Raw genomic sequence first — 16,694 nt, forward strand, 5'->3', positions numbered from 1 at the left:
AAACCAGCTGTGTAAACACACACACACACACACACACACACACACACACACACTCGCACAAAAACATACTGGCAGCAGGGGAAGGGAGTGATAACAGACATGTCGCTGAGTCCATGGAGTTTCAGGTAGACTTAAAACTCCTGGGCTAAACATGCAACCACGCACACGCACACACACACACACACACACACACAGATATCCACTCTTCTCCCTGCAGAGGAGATGTGATCCTGGCTAGAGAGTGGCATGAGGAAGTTGGCTGCCGAGGCGGTGCCAGAGGTGGGGGCGGGGCGGGGGGGGATTAGGGCGCTGAGCAGCACAGTCATGGGATAATGCCGCGACATGCAGACGACATGTTTTCCTCGCCCCCGCCGCACAGCGTGACGCAGACCTGGGCAGACACAACCGGTATCTTAACGTCGCTCTCTGCCTCTCAAATTAGGACACTTCTCCAGTTTCATCTCCTTAAAGTGCTTCCCCTCTCCATTTCTCTCTTTGTCTTTCCCCGCTGCGCCGCCTTATTAGGTCGCCGGGAAGATTTAAGAAAGATGGAAAGCTTTGCCGAGGCTTGCCCCGACTTCTTTATCGTCTGGGCATTAGCCATCTGCTGGCACATGTGCACGAGAGCTCGGGGGGAGGTGTAGCAGCAGAGGCTGTGTTTGTGTACTAGCCGTTAAGGCAGACAGGAACTCCAAAATTAGGCCCGGGCCATTCTGACTCGAACATGTCTGGCCTTATCTCGTCAGGAGATAGCTTGTACCCGCGCCAAGTGTTGTCCGGGCGATAGGGCAGGTCTGCTCTGTTTTCCCTTAGCCTTTTACCCCCGTTAAGCGTCTCCAGGCCAACCCGGGGCTCAACTGACTTTTCCATGACTTTCAGACAATTTGATTGCATTCTGTTTTGATTTGACCGTCCACTCCAATAAAGTACACACTGTGCAGGAAGCGTTCGTAGCCATGGAGGAAAAAAAAACCTCTCCAGAGTGCGAGAGCCCAAGAGTCGAGGGACAGCTGATTGCAGATGTTGGTGGATCGTCTCCAGAACTCGCAGAACATCGAACAAAAAATCTTGCTCATTATCTCCACCGAGCTCTGCTTCACCGGTGTTGCTTGGGGTTGTGCGTTTGCGGAGGAAGCCCTTTTCCACCTCTTTTTATCACACGCAATAAGCCAAATGACATAACGACCTATTGTTTGTTCTAACCTGTCGGCTCATCTCCTCGGGGGAGGAATGGCGAGGGGGCTGTTTTTTACTGCTTCCTAACACCCCTGATTGGGGCAAAGAAAGAAGGGGAGTGGGGGCAGTAAAAATAGTTTGACACCCTCAAGGTCCAGCCAGCAATCTCCTCTCCGCCCTTGTCCATAAACCTCTTTGAATTCCCTCCTAAAACCCCTCTCTCTCTCTCTCTCTCTCTCTGTTCTCCCTTCCCCTATCCCCCTATCCAATCTCTCCGCTGGGCTCCCAGTTCCAACTTTCCTCCCAATCAAGGACACTATGTTTACCCCTCGTCGTATCCCTCCATTATTTGCACTTACATAACCGTCTATTTCTGTGAGGCCTCCGGGTCTGAATGGTGCTTTAATCAGGCCCCTCCATCGGTTTTGTGCAGCCACACTTTGAAGCCCAAGCCGTGCAGCCGAGACTCTCCTCACGGCAACATGTTAGACGCAATCTCATCTCTGTCTCTCTGGCTTTGCTCTGCGCCAAAGTACTTTTCCATGTTCTCAGGAGTGTGGAGCTTATTGAGGCTGGAGCAGACACGGCCACCTGGACTGCTGTGTTTGCGTGGGCTGACCCCCCCCCCCCCTCTCTCTCCCTCTCTCTCTCTCTCTCTCTCTCTCTCTCCCTCCCCCCTCTGTCTCTCTCTCTCTCTCTCTCTCTCTACTTCGCCTTCACACGGTCATCAAAATGCACCGGAAGCCACTGACCACTTTCACTTAACCTCTATCAGGCCATGCTTAGCTCCAATTGGCACTTGGTGAGTGTGTGTGTGTGTGTGTGTGTGTGTGCAGTACATATGTGTATGCATATGTGTGCGTTTGTGACAGGCTGCTCTCTCACACCTCCTCCTGTCAAAACAAAGCCAGCACTGCAGACCCAACTCCTTTGACCAGGGGGCACCGATATGACTGGGCACCACCTGGCACCGTGCCAGCACCCATATTCCCCTTAAGCTGATGTAATACCCTCCACCCCACACACCACCCCACCCCCCGCACCCTCCACCCCCCCGTCTATTTCCCTTTCTCTCTCTCCCTCTGAGCCTAAAAAACCGACATTAATTTAGTCTCCTGGCGCCTGCACTCATTCGGAATGATCGGTTGTGTTTTGGAGGATTCTGCAGTCGCTTGTTTTGGCGCCGGCTTCTGCTCCTTTTAAGCCTGACAGTGTGACTTTTTTGTTTAAAAATAAATGTGAGAGAGCTGTGAAAAAAAGAAGAATTTTCCGGGGCTAATCTCATGTTTTTTCCCTCCCCCTCTGTAATAAGCAATGATCAACAATCCACTATCTCTTAGCTCTCACTGTGCAATCACAGGGTATTACCCGAGGATGAATGCTCTCCCCTTGGAGAAGAAAACAGAGCCTGGAAAATTAGCATTTTCTGACAGCCATTACTCAGAGGGCTAATCCTGTCAAGGAATGTGTGGCTGCGCTATCAGTGCAGGCGAGGGGTCGCCCTGGCCCGGGCCTCCACACTGGGCTCTTATCAGGCGGAGTAAACAGACTGGGGCCTGCATTAAATAAGTGTCACAGTCAATGGGGGCGGAGCGGGCCGAGCCCCCCTGCCGGGCTCCATGCAGATAATCCCTCTACACCTTGTTGGTCAGACCCAGCTGTGGCCTGCGGCTCAGGTGAAGGGAAAGTCCTGCAGGGGAGCAGAGGCATTGTTCAGGCAGCGGTGTAGTTTACAGCACATGTTACATAAGTTTCTGCTGCTATAATATCCTTTGGGCTGTGATATTTGCATCTCCTGTCTTGGAAATAAAATATTCAAGCTAGTATGTAATTTTGCTATGATAGCTTTGGCAGTGACTTGAGCCAGTGGATGACACAGCTGCGTGCCTGTTTGACAAGTTGCAACAATGTTGCATGGAATGTTGCAGAGTATAGGTGGAGACATCTTTATTAAGAAGGTGATGTAACTCCAAAGCATGAAAACAACCTGTCAGGACTTTATCCCAGCTGCGGCTGCACTGTGAGGATCTCAGAGAAAAGTTGAGTGTCAGTTACCATGACTCGGTGACTTTGCCCCCGTGTTACTCGCCCTGTGCCGGGCGGTATGAGGCGCCTCGCTGGGCAGCACTTGAGGAAAAGTGTGATGGTGTTACATCGGGTGTACAAGGTGGGAAACCTTGAATGATGTGAGATGGGAGAGAGGCGAATCCGAGTCTGCGTGTGGGTCACCCGGAGGTGAGGCTGCCTACTTCCCTGGGTTCAGGAAAAGTTCAGCCGCATAGCATTAGGCAAATTAGCGAGACAGCGGCTGGGGGAGAAAAAAAAAATCGGAGGGTAGGGACCGATGAGAGCATGGGGGAAAGGGGTCAAATTAGTTGGAAGGAGGAGCCCAAATAAAGAGTGAGAACAGAGACGGGAACTTCCAGGAAAGAGAGAGATACAGCGTGGCGAAGCACTCAATTATGTCCATGAACTCCGCGTAAAGATATGAAACACTCATTACCGGGCTTATATAACTTAATTATGTCCTCCAATACATTCCTATTTAAAGCCCCCGCACCTAAATATGAGGGAAGGCGGCGGGCTCACCCTCAGTCCCTGGGCCGCTGTTTGGAGGAGGAGGGGGGAGGGGGGGGGTGATGTCTCTGAAGGGTTAAACGTGGGAGGAGCGACGCATGAAAAGAGACTGAAGGGGGGGAAGAGGCGAGTGGAGGTGGAGCCAAAGCCCCCAGCTGCTGTGCCTTGTCACATTTCTGCAGAACATGATAGCCGCACGATTTGTGTGGGAATGATTTAGGCTTCTCGCCCAAAATACAAACAAGGCGGTGCTGAACGTTTCATGCGAACCGGGATATTGGAGCGCGGGGGTCGGACCGAGAGAAGCCGCCGGTTGCTGTAGCGCAGGCAGGGAGACCGGTGGATTTACGGGGCTGACAAGAGTCCACCCACGGCGGGCGCAAACGGGACAATCGTCCGAATCCCAAAGGACAAACTGCAACTACACGGAATTTCCTCTCTGATATTTGCGCCCTCATCCCCTCGCCGATCACCCTGTGTTATCGACACGGACTTGGGAGGTTTCTGTTTTTTTTTTTTTTTTTTTGCTGGGATTTCATTCGGGTTATTTTTTTTGTGTGTGTGTGGATACGGGCTCAAATGTTGCTCTCTGTATTAGAGCAAGGCCGACAGGACTGATTATATTCCGCTGAAGTTATTCGGGTCGTTTCTTTTTTTTTTTTTTTTTTCGATCTAATCCTTGCGCATATTCCAAGCCGTGGTCTCCATTCAACATCATGCTGACTGTTCTTCTAAATTATGATTTCAAATTGAGCGCAGCCGATTAGGCTATTTTAGACACTGATTCCCTCCACGGCTTGGTTTTCGATCAACGCAACGCAATAAGAAGGCGCTTAATCTTCAAATGACTCCTTTATGCCTGGATTTATCACTTTTCCCTCGAATTTAATGCAGTTTCCCCCGTTTGGCCCCCTCCGTACTACCTCTGCTGGTGGCGAGCTGAAAACCACAAGGCTCTTATTTTCCCGTGCGCGCCTCATTAGTTCGCCTTTTTTTTTATTTTTTTGATAATAATCCCCTGCTATCGTCTTGCTTCGTATGATGTATGAGAGTGTGGACGTTGTGGGACTGAATCCCAGCCCGAACCCGTTTTTAATGATGGATTACTACAACCAGAGCAGAGGATGCTTGATCCCAGAGAAAGGACTGGTGCCCGGAGCGCCCCATCCCTACAGCACGTCCATCAGAAACCAGCACTGGAACGGCTCCAACCACTGTAGGTGGCTTTTCACTGCCTCCTTAACTTCATTTCACTAATTGGAGAAGTTAACATAAAGCCTCTGTCTCACTTCTGTGCCGCCGTGTGTGTTGATGAGTGTGTGTGTTGGTGTGTGTGTGTGTGTATAGGCCATATTCCTCTGACATTTTGTTATTCTCTCTCGACAGTCATGACACAGTAGGGTTATTATAAGGGTTTTATTCCTATATTACCAGCCTGTTGTATTTTAATTATTTTAATTGGAGAAAACAAGCCGAAATTCACTGAACAGCGCAGCATATTATCCCCATCACGGAGCTTCATAACTGCATTATCTATACTTGACCCACTTTCGGCTCTCTCTTTTTCTCCCCCTGTATGCGCTCAGGTTGTAGTCTTTTTTTTTTTCCGGGAGAAACCTCGGTGAGACTGCGGATTTGTGCGCTCTGATCTAGGCCACGTTATCCAAGCTTTTGCGCTCCTGAAATATGCACTTAATAGAAACAAGGTTTTGCAAGCCATGCCAGCGTTAATCAGATCAAACTTTCCTGCTGGCGTTATCCCTCGGCTCCTCTGGTAAGCTGGATAGCTGCAGCCACAGGCCACAGTCCCCGAGCAGCACTGTTCCTGTCAATTTACTTCCCCACTTTATTGGCAGTCATTCATTGCGTTGGTTATAGACTTTCTTAAACAGGTGATTTGCAAATAAAAGCTGGGGGGAAACAATTAGAAGCTGGTGTGTGCTGAGTTTAATTTAGCAGTTCGGTGTATAAAGTGTTGTATTGTTTTCAGCATTTTGAGTATTAGAATATACATATTATAAAATAACAATAGTGATGACTATTATAATTCTAATAAATATGCTGTTAGAATATATAATCACATAATTTTGTGCTGTGTAGTACTGGTGATAGGTCTATCTGTAAAATAGGCAGGCATGCATAAAGACAACATGCCAGTATCTGTTGGGTTGTGTTTTTTATGTCTGGATAAGTTGATTTAGACTAGTGGGTTGTTGTTGTTGTTTTTTGTGTGGTAGTTTGTCTTGTGTTAAGTAACCGCAGGCAGCCACGGGAGGCTGTCTTTCAGTTTATGTTCCCAGAATTGACACTATATCTGCTGCAACGAGAGATAGTTTTATTGCAACAACAAAGTATCGGCGAGGCCCTTCCCCTTCTTTACCTCAAAGCGGCCGCTCTGCACAAAGCACACCAGGCCTTTATAGAAGAGATGGCTCTGTTGTCTTTCACAGCTGAAGGAGTGTAAAAGGCAGGAATCTCCACAGGCTCTTAAGGGCCAATTTCCTCCTCGTCTCAAGACTATAGAAACACACGACAAAAGGGAATTTAAACAGGAATTTTTGATGTTTGGCAGCAACAACAAATGCACTCAAAATGGTTTGTTTTGTGCAGCAGCCTCTCTCTCATTTTCGAGGCTCATTTCTCCAAGTCGGATGAGAATAGAAATTCCTCCGGACTAAAAGGACAAGTCCCATATATTGCAGGCACACCACACATGCTCCTTTCCAAAGGTCACACTATACCATCGTCAAAGTCAGGCGCTTTTCGACGTAGATATCCATCGCGGTGGATACTATTTATTGTAGTGGCCCACTAAACAGCTCTAGTGGCAGCATTGATTCAAACCATGTGAGCTTGTCTGAGGGAGAAGAGGGGGGGGTTGGCCCAGGAAAAGACCTCTGATCCCTTACTCGACTCCACATTGTTTTGCTCAACGGAGGAGTTGGAGAGGGGGAAGAAGGGGAAGGGGGGGGGTAGCATAGCTGCTCTCTGCCTTACTGCTTGAATGTAATAAAAAATTTAGTGCACTGTGGGGGGAGTGGGTGGGGGGCTGTGAAGAGAGGAGAAGATGGGCACAACATCCTTTAGTGTCATCACGTGGCATGGAGGCTTATTGGATCATGGGGGTAGAAAACAAAACAGAGCTAGATTTCCCCCCCCCCCCCCGCCTCTTTTTCTTAAAGGCAGAAATCCAAACCAGTCAGGCTTGAGAGAGAGAGGGAGAGAGACAATCCCAACAACATCTGCTGGCTTTATCTATTTCTGGTCTTTATTTAAATATGAACTTCACAGACAGTAGTTCCATGGTATGTTATCCTCTGCACGTGGTTCTGGAAACAGATTGCTGCTAGAGTTAAACATTTTTCTTACCCCTCAGCCCTTTTCCTTTTTGGTCCTCTGTGTTTTTTTGACCTCTCCACATCGGATCTAACTATTCATTATAGGGCTTTTAAGAAGAGCTTTCTGGCTCTCTGAGTGCACCCGCCGACATCTTCACTGAAGTGAAACTGGCCTAAAACGGCCTCCTGGACCCATTAAGTGGCTAGGCACAAAGCCAGATCATATGGACACTTCAACCCCAATGTTATTGATTCCTTAAAGACGCTCCCATTTAAGTTGTCATGGCGGTTTCCATCCAGCCGCTGTCGGCGCAGGTTTGCCCAATCGTACGCAGCGTCAACAAGCCGCTCGTAATCTGACTGTTGGTGTGCAGGGGAACAATGCTGAGTCTTCATGGCGAAGGGCTCCGGCCCTCCAGATTAAATGCACTTGATTCCCCCTCTTTTTCACTGAGCGCCTGTCGGAATCCTTACAGCAATTACGGGCTCATGCATGAAGGAATGTGCATGGCCTTGTTCACATGACTGTCACACACACACACTGCGAAGGGGGGGTGTGGAGGAGAGAGGGATTGCATGGTGGGCCCAAATGCTCACCGGCCCATGGACTTCTTGCCTCTCTGCTTTTTCCCAGGCTGTCCCCCGTACAGAAGGGGGTGGTCGTCAGGGACTTCCAGAACGCGGACGAGGCAGAGAGAGAAGGCCAAACGTTAGCTTGTTTCTCATCTCAAGGCGGCGGCTGCCAAGTGGGCTATTGGCCGCGATGGCTGTGTGTCCGAGGGGCAAGTGACTGGCAGCCTAATCTGACTCATGTGGTATTTAAGTGCGGAAGTCCTTTCCCCTAGCAGGAGAAGAGGCCCAAGAAAAAACAGATGGTATTTTATTGTTTTTCAGCGCTAAGGACCGTAACAGCAGGAGCAATTTTGGGCAAGGGTGAAGGGGGAGGTTGGTCAGAGTGGATTTTTTTTTGAGAAGAAAGTAAGAAAGTTCCAGCTTGCTGGTGAAGTGCAAACCCATGTGGTTTCTCCTTTGGGTTTCTGAGAGGCGGGAGCGTCAGACAGCAGAGTGAGACCGTCCCTAATTGTTTGTGCTGTTAGACAGCAACATGGAAAAACTGCGGCTGATGTATTTGGACTCTGCGCATGCCAACAGATTTCTGTGTTGGCTTTGTGAGTGCAACTGCGGATATTAGCCCCCCACCCCTTCCTTGTTTTATATGTGCAAATTGTATCTGGCAAGTGTGCACTGAGAACTGAAAATATCCATAAACAACACAGCATAAAGAGCCAGACTTGTCCCAGCCCCAAATGGACTTGGCCATTCTCTAACATTGAATGGAGGGTTGCTGACATAAACAGCTGGAGAATCATCTAGTAAGGCCTGTTAGCCTAAAGTTGTTTTCTTGATCAGTCCACTCAAGACTCCTTTTGTCATGTGACAAAGCCCATTAAATACAATTTTAGTAAAATACAACTTTAGGAGCAGTAATGCAAACCACAGACCTTAATATTTCTGAACTGCAGTATTTGCCCTTTATGTCAATGCCAAGTCCCTGAGCACTATAATATTTTCTGCATGCTCTTTTACGTCCGTGCACTTTATGGATAGACTGACGAGAGAATGGCCCTTTCCTCCTGGGGCTGTGTTGATCCCAACTTGATGGGACAGGCTAGATGGATGGACAGCATTGAGGCAAGGTCCCCTCTTCTTCCAGGGGAGGGAAGCGTCAGGCAGGCTCCTTATTGCGCCACGTCTGCCTAACCCCTGTCAGCCAATGGCGACAGTGATTTAGTAGGCTGGACGCCTGGAACGCCACGGAGAGAGAGAGAGAGTGTGTGTGTGAGAGAGGGAGAGAGAGAGAGAGTGTGTGAGAGGGGGAGAGAGAGAGAGAAAGAGTGCAGCATGTCCACAGAAACACGCCCGCTTTCACCTTCAGGTGAACATCAATAACACGTTTTGTCATCAAGGTATGTTTGTAATGGCAAAGGGGTGAAGGGAGTTCAGTGCTGCCGTCGCCACTCGCCTGGGAAAGGCCGCGGGGCAGCATTTCACAACCTGCCATCACTCGCTCCCAAAATGGCACCTTGCCGTCAACCTTCAAAGGCATCACTGGCCCCTTTAACGCGACGCATCGTTTACTAAATACAGATGCCCTCGGAATTAGGCGTTCGCCATGCCACAAGGTTACCAAGGGCAACAGGGACTCGTGTTTTCACGCGATACTGTGTCTGTTTTTTTGTCTTTTCTTTTTCAAGGTGTAATGAATGGGTGTGGCCCGTCACCTTGAATATTGGCAGAGCAAGTGCCTCTTGGACACACACAAACAATGCCATAGCTGACTGGCAGCTTTTATTTGCTGCGGGCGGCACATTGCAGAATCATTCAACATTGAGTATGTCAGAAATTCAGCATATTTTTGTGTGGGCTGTGTGTTTTTGTGCGCGCACCGACACACGCTCGGATCCACCAATGGGCCCCAGCTTGTTTGTAGAGAGAATTAGCCGGGGGCATCGGTCGGAGAGTACTGTACACCAGTTTGGTTTGACGCTAAATCCCCAAACAAGGGCTGGTTTACACTGCAAAGCCTACTTTGATGAACAAAGCAGGGCAGACAGAAAGGATCCAGGCAGTGTCATTGATTCACCAGGGCTTAAAGGAGGCGGCTGATTGCAGACATTGTGACAATAGGGCCTTAATCTCACTATCAATAATTACATTCTCCCCCGTGTCTGTCCTGCCTCACACACGTACACACACACACACACATACATACATACATACACGGAGGTGGGAGGGAGATCGAAATAGTTCAGGTTAAAGGGGGGTTCCACCCTCTAAAATATTCATAGCTTCTTCATTTAAATCAATTCGGCTCTACGGGGGCAGTCAAGCGTCAACTGTCAGAAATTGAGCTGGGCCTGTTGTAATCACTTCTTTACTTATCTCTACAGATGGCTTGTTCGCAATGGGCTCTGCATGGCTAGCTCACCGGCACATTGAGAGGCCTCTCTCTCTCTCTTCCCATCTCTCCGCCCTATCTCCATGTTTCATCCCCACCCTCTCGTAATGGAACACACATAAATTCATCTGGGTATTGAACCGGGGACATTCATCACCCCAGAATTCATCTGCTAGGCATTTTCATTCCCAAAGTGTCTCCTTTCTCTCTCCCACTTTATCTCTCTCTCCCTCTCTGTTTCCCATCTCCATGGTGGCATTCTCTGCATGGCAAGCCTGAGCCGGGCAGTCAGTGTCACGATTAATCTTTAATGCTTGCCTGCCCTAATTTTTCCTCATATTTTACAAGATTTCCTGCTCCCCCCCTTTGCCGCCATCCGCTATATATAGAGTGATTACAGGGAATGTTGCCTTGTTTCATCAGTTGTGGAGGGCCACTGCCTGCCTGCCCTCCACCCCCCTCTCAGGCTACTATCTCCAGGCCAGAGCACAAGGCTGCTGCTCCCAGCAACATGCTCGACCTCAGGCCCCCCCTGGGGATCTGTATTAACATCACATGGAATGACAGCCAACCGTGTGCACCTCATGTTGTTTGCATACACACACACACACACACACACACACACACACACACACACACAATGGAATGCCCTCCTATTTAGAGAGTGGGACATCCGTGCCGAAAGCCACAAATAGCCCAGAAAATAGGGTAGAGGTTAGTACTCTAAAAATACAAGAGCCTGGCAGTTCTCCTGCCGTCTGAGCAAAAAATAGCACTGTGTTGCTGCCGCCCAAGTCAGTGTTTGTTAACTAAGGTGCTTTGGAGGAGAACGCTGTACCCCAGCTTACGTTTGTGTTTCACACAAGGAACAGGAGGGAGCTCTGAATCGCTCACACGTATCCTTATTTGTTTGTTCTCACGAAAACAAAGTCCCCTCGGCTACAACGTTGCTTTTAATAACCTAGCAGGCAAGCTCCTGAGAGGGGAGAAACCGGTTGCAAGTCGGGGAGTCTCTCTCGTTGTCTCAGATGATCTCATTGCGGTTAATAACTGGGGTCCTTATTTGCCTGGCCGTCACAATACCCGGTGTCTGTGTGTTTAAGAGGCCCCTAGGGGCCACGCAGGGCAGCTTCAGAGGAAGATGAGCCCCTTCTGTGTGTCTTGATTTATGGGAGCCTCCCTGTGGGGTAACTCTAGATCTCCTTGCTTCTCTCCCGTCTCGTCCCGGCTCGGCTCAGCCCGCCCCGGTCTGGCCACAGTCGGTGACAGAGAAACTCAGTCTGTCTGGACGCGACTCCCGACTCCGTTCCTTCCCACAGCCCCTCTCTATCATTTCATATTCATTACTTGTCTGGCTGGAGCCCGGCCGCTGACATTTGACTCTTAAAGGCCCGCCTGGGACCGGGATGAATTAGACTGCCTACAGTGCCGTGGAGGTGGGAAGGAAGACTCCTTTAAAAAAAAAAAAGAAAAAGAGAGTGTAGTGCAAGCAATACGCTGCTGATGGATATGACGGTGTGTTCGACTGAAGGAGGCAGAGAGGCTCAGGTTGCAGGCCGTTTTGTTCCCCGTCTCGCCGTTTGGTGATATTAGCATTGTGTGAACTGAGAGATGCCCCGTAGCCGAGCAGCTCCAAACACATGTGGGTTAAGAGAGGTGAGAGAGGAGGGACTGAAACAATCGGATCCTGTTTATTATGAATAGAGCCACTGTGTGTTAAAAGGGAGGTAGCCCGTATCAAGGCCCCCCCCCCCTTCATTTGAGAGAGACGTATTGTCTAACCTTTGGGTCGGCCTGTAATGTCTTATCAGGGCCATTGTTAGTGAAGTACCTCGGCCGAGAGAGAGGGAGATAGTTGCCGGGTGGATATCGCAATAATTAAGTGGTTGTGTCAGATGCTGAGGAGCGCTCATTGTTCTGGGGGAGAGAAATATGTTGCAACCCTCTTGGCCGCCAGTCCATTAGCCACGGGCCCTGCTAGGGATGCTAAGACAGTGGCCTACTGCTGGGCCTTTTTATTTTTTTAGGGGGCGTTTCATACCCAGAGACAACGCAGTGGGAAAGAAGCAGAGAGAAAGGCCCCACAGCGACCTGAGCGCTCCACTCTGGGTGTTTTAACGTATTGCAGACAAGAGCCGAGACGCATAAATGCCTCTGTCCATTCCTCATTTCCAGACGTCTTTTTTTTTTTTTTTTTTTTCATATCCCCGCCCGCCCCGGCTGTTTCTTCGGATTGGGGAAAGGGGGGAGGACTGATATGGAAATATGCGGCCGTGCAGCGCTCGCAGCGGGGCGGGCACATTCTGTTATTCCACGGGATTTTTAACGGTAACCTGAGGAAAGCTTTTTATAGTCAGCTAAAAAAGACAGGGGGGGGGAGGGTAGGAAGGAAGGGAATGAAGAAGAGAGGCATTTGTTTGTCAGTTCTGTTCAAGGAGAAGATAAAGATGCGGCCTCGTTTATTTTTGTCTGTCAGTATTTCACAGTTGCGCTATCTGCTTTGTTTGGGCCAAACTCTTGACAGTAATGTGTCATTTTAGGAGTCTTCCCTTCCCCTTATCACCTTATTGTTGTCTTTATATGCACACCAGTGACAGATCTCTTGGCTCTGTTGTATCCAAAGATATTTCGCTTTTTCAATTATACACACACACACACCTTTGTTTGGTGCTCCCAGTGATAGCATAGGCGCTGTGATCAAAGTGGAGGCTTCCACTGTGCTAAGTGGAGATAAAATCAGAAGGAGACGAGCTCTTTGACAGCCAGGCTCTTCCCCTCCTCTCCATCTCCGCTCCACCTGGGGAGCTGACTAATGGAAAAGGGGACACCTGTTTGAACCTGGGTTGTTGAGTCGCACAGCGTGGCGCCCCCGTAGTAGCTGGCGACCAGCCCCTTCGCCCGTAGCGCTGCTGTGCCGCGCCGCCGCCGCCACCGCTGCCGCCGCCGCGCCGCCCCACTGTGCCCCGCTCTGCCCTCGCGCCGTACGTGGGAAACCTTTGCACAGCACCGCTGCCGCTGTGGCGGTTCCACAATAGAGCCGGATTATTCTGTCTGGGCTGTCAGCACCTCTCAGCAGAAAGAAAACGAGAGGGAGGGAAAGCGAGAGAGAGATCTCAGGCACACAGAGGGAAAGGGGGGCTCCGGGAGAGTTGGCATTTTCAAACAATCATCTCTCTGGAGCATTTCAGGAGAGGTTTAATGTCATTTTTGGCCTCTGGATTTTTGCCCTTTTCTTCGTTGAACAAAAAGCAGTGGAGAGCGAATGGGGAAGAAAAGAACGAAGAGAGAGAGAGAGAGGGGGAGAGAGAGAGAGAGGGAGAGACAGGGAGGGAGAGAGAGAGAGAGAGAGAGAGAGAGAGCTTGGCTGGGGTGACTGATATTATTAGAGTGTTCTAGTGCGACTGATGGAGACTTGGCCTGCATCCAGCGGCTGCCAACAGGCCAGGGTTGGCAAATTGAGTCTGGTACAGAATGACCTATATCCCCGTCCTATTTAGCACGTTACACTGCCAGCGTTTGTCTTTATCCTGCCCATCCCTTGCTCCATTCTTCACCCCCTTCCTTTCTTTATTTCATCTCCAGTGACATATGAGCCAAAAACCCCACGTAAAGTCTTAATATTCCAGCACTCTTTTAATATAGCCTTCACATGTGTGGCCCAGTCGCCCCAGCAAAACCAGTTAACACTGTCCAGCCTCAAAATGTGGAAAATGCCCATGCTCAGCCTCCCCAAAATGAAGGCTTTTTTAGCTATAGAGATGCTAGATGGCTGCTGATGTGAAGCCAGGCATTGCTTTTTACCCAGAGCCTTGCGTGCAATCTGCATGGCTGCCCAAATTTGCTCCTTCTGGCTACAGGCAAGAGTGGCAACGCTAATCTTCCCTCCCTGGTGTGAATTATGGATTGGGTGTAATGCAGCGATTAGCGCCCCCCCATGCCCCTATGCACATGTCCCCCTGCTGCAGAGGTGACCAGCCAGGTTCTTACTATACTGAGAGAGGGCTTCCCTGGCCGCAGATGAAAGTCTAGCCTAAAGCGCTACACCTAGCCCCCCCCCCCCCCCCCCAACTCCCCTGCCCCGTCCTCCCCATTCTGCTCACCTCCCATCAACCCCCACAGCTACAAACATCCTGAAGGTAGCAAGAGAAGAAATCCACTCCTGCACATATGCTCGCTAAACCCTTTCCTGGCTGTAATCCCCGACACCAGGAAGAGATGCATGGGAATCTTGGTCAGCTGACTGTAAGATGCAGAGAGGGAGGGAGGATCCAGGGCAAGGTTGAAGGCTATCCCCCCTTTCCCAAAGCCTGCTGGGACCCCCCTCGGGCTTGACTCACCCACCCCCACCTGCCCTCTGCGCTCAGTGGGGAGCTCCATCGCCGGCTTCCCCTGAGCTGGCCTACTTGGGGGACTGTTTGATCTCATTGTGGAAGCAAGCGAGCTCGCCCGCTGCCTGGCAGGCGGAGAGAGCTCCTTGATGCTGAGGGTTGGGGAGGTGGAGCAGGCTTCAGTGGAGAGGCTTAATAACTGTATTAGCATCGGTGGCTCCCCCAGGACCCACGCCTACACGGCGGGGTGAGGAGGTTGGGGGGGGGGGGGGGGGGTAGCACGCAGGCAAGGCTGCCTCCTCTCACTTTTAATGCTCTGCCCTAATTTTCTCTCTTCTCTCTCACTCCCTTCTCATGCTCCCTCGGTTTTTTTTCACAAGTTTCTCATTTTCTCACTTTGCTATCTCCATTTGCACTCTTAACACTTCTACCGGCGTTCTTGGCATTATCTCCCTTGGCGTCACATGAGAAGTGTCTCTGTATCGTTTTGTTTCCTCGCCATCTCTCAGTGCCGGCCCTCTTCCTGTACCTCTCCATCTCCTCGTCTTCCTCCCTCGTCTGTCTCCTCCAGTTGCTCATCGCGCCTTCCTCCACCCTCCTGCTTACTTATTCATTATAAGTTGACATTAGTATCATCGTTCCATCCCAACTTCCTTCTCATTGCATCGAGCAAGATGGCTTACAGATGTGTAATATTGCAATCAACTTTGAACTGAGAGGCTTACTCTGTACTCTTTCTCTACCTGTGTCACTATTCATGATGGTCCCCCTACTCTCTTGAATTATACATCGGAAGCTGTTGAATAATTGATGGGCCCCACTTAGCTTAATGGACAGAGTTAACTGGGAGAGGTGGGGAGGGACGCGCCGGGCGTCGCTACTTGCGCTGGAACTGGGTCGCGATAAACGGCACCCAGGTGCCCCCGGGGTCAGGATGAGGCGCGGGTCAGGAGGCCGAGCGACGGCCCGGTCGGCGGAGGCCAGCCGGGGTTAACTGGACCCCAGAGGGAAAGAGGACAGGAGGGAGGAGAGGAAGCATTAACACCGGGCTCACCTGAGGGCTCGGCTCTGGTTACTTGCACACAAAGTTCTTGTCATGCACACTTACTAGTGTGTGTGCATAGGCTGCGAGCACAATCCTGCACATGCACACATCCACACATACATTTATGATAGTATATTATTCAGTCAGTTAAACTCTGAATTGGGCCTCAATATGAATGCTCACCTTGGATTATGACACAAGGGATAGTAACATCATGTCCTGTGTGTTGATAAATGGAAAAAAACATTTTTACACATGAAGCCTGATCATTAAATGCTGTGATTGCTGTATGAAGAGCTAACATAAAATTGCACGTTGTCAGATGTGCTAACAAAGCCCTTATATTAACAGATCAAGCGCATATTCGTCGCATATGTGTCGTATTATTAGGGGAAAAAATAGTCAAATTGGAGAAAGCTCCAAATTAAATGAAAGCTCCTCCGCCTCAGGACAGTTAAAGATGTGGTTATGACAAATTAACTTCTTTAGCACACATAAACAGGCAAAACCCAAGGTAATTGGCAAGGCAAAATCCAAAGTGAAATGTGAGTGAAATACAAATAAATCTCCACCATGACAAAACGAATAAGCTGGCAGACAGACCCGCTACCTTTGCTATAAATGTTATGCATTCCATGTGTGTGTAAAGGGCAAATCTTTCATGCACACTCATGACTGTCCGTTTCAAAAGACACTATAGCAAGAGATCACCATTGTCTAAGTAAACCAGTTCACTGACTGGTGGGCAGCCATATCACAGGAAAATGGGGTATGTGTGTGTGTGTGTGTGTGTGTGTGTGTGTGTCATGATTACATGGCTCCCCTCAGGCTGCGTGGAAAGGTCAGGGATCCATGCAGGAAATGAGTGTCTACAGAGGCTCAGACAACACACACACACACACACACACATAGAGAAGGGAAAAGCACAACCCATACTAAGGAAGCTAAACATGTCCTTCATTAAATTCGAGTAACATCCCACTGCGCTCCCTTGATGACTCTGCCTGCTCTCATCAGCCATTTCCCCTAAGCCGAGAGCTAACGCAGCCGCCCGGCGCTATCGACAGGCACCTTGCTTTTTTCTTGGCATTAGCACCTGACACTAAAGACAAATGAGCCTGCCTCTCCCCACCCACCCGCTCTCCCCTCGCTCTGCCCAAATCCGCCACTAAGGAGCCCCCTGACACTACACATCAGACAGCTGAATCAAATGTGTGTCATCAGTCATCATTAGAGGGAATGAGTAGGAGCGCAGCAGCTAGCGGCGCAGG

General features: G+C 49.8%; 1 protein-coding gene across 3 annotated transcripts in view; it reads left to right on the forward strand.

Annotated features, from left to right (window-relative positions):
• Positions 1–16,694, forward strand: part of raraa (retinoic acid receptor, alpha a) — a 151,843-nt gene that overhangs the window by 103,213 nt on the left and 31,936 nt on the right. Inside the window, exon 1 of one of the 3 annotated variants that reach the window (XM_071926695.2) lies at positions 4,768–4,969. The exons of the other annotated variants lie outside the window; for them this stretch is intronic. Within the exon in view, the coding sequence (XP_071782796.1) occupies positions 4,792–4,969 (178 nt within the window). The 5' untranslated portion in view covers positions 4,768–4,791. Of the gene's footprint in view, positions 1–4,767; positions 4,970–16,694 lie in introns of those variants that run through there. 3 annotated transcript variants of the gene reach the window in all.

The sequence above is a fragment of the Centroberyx gerrardi genome, chromosome 20 (genome assembly GCF_048128805.1).
Source record: "Centroberyx gerrardi isolate f3 chromosome 20, fCenGer3.hap1.cur.20231027, whole genome shotgun sequence".
In the NCBI taxonomy this organism is placed as follows: domain Eukaryota; kingdom Metazoa; phylum Chordata; class Actinopteri; order Beryciformes; family Berycidae; genus Centroberyx; species Centroberyx gerrardi.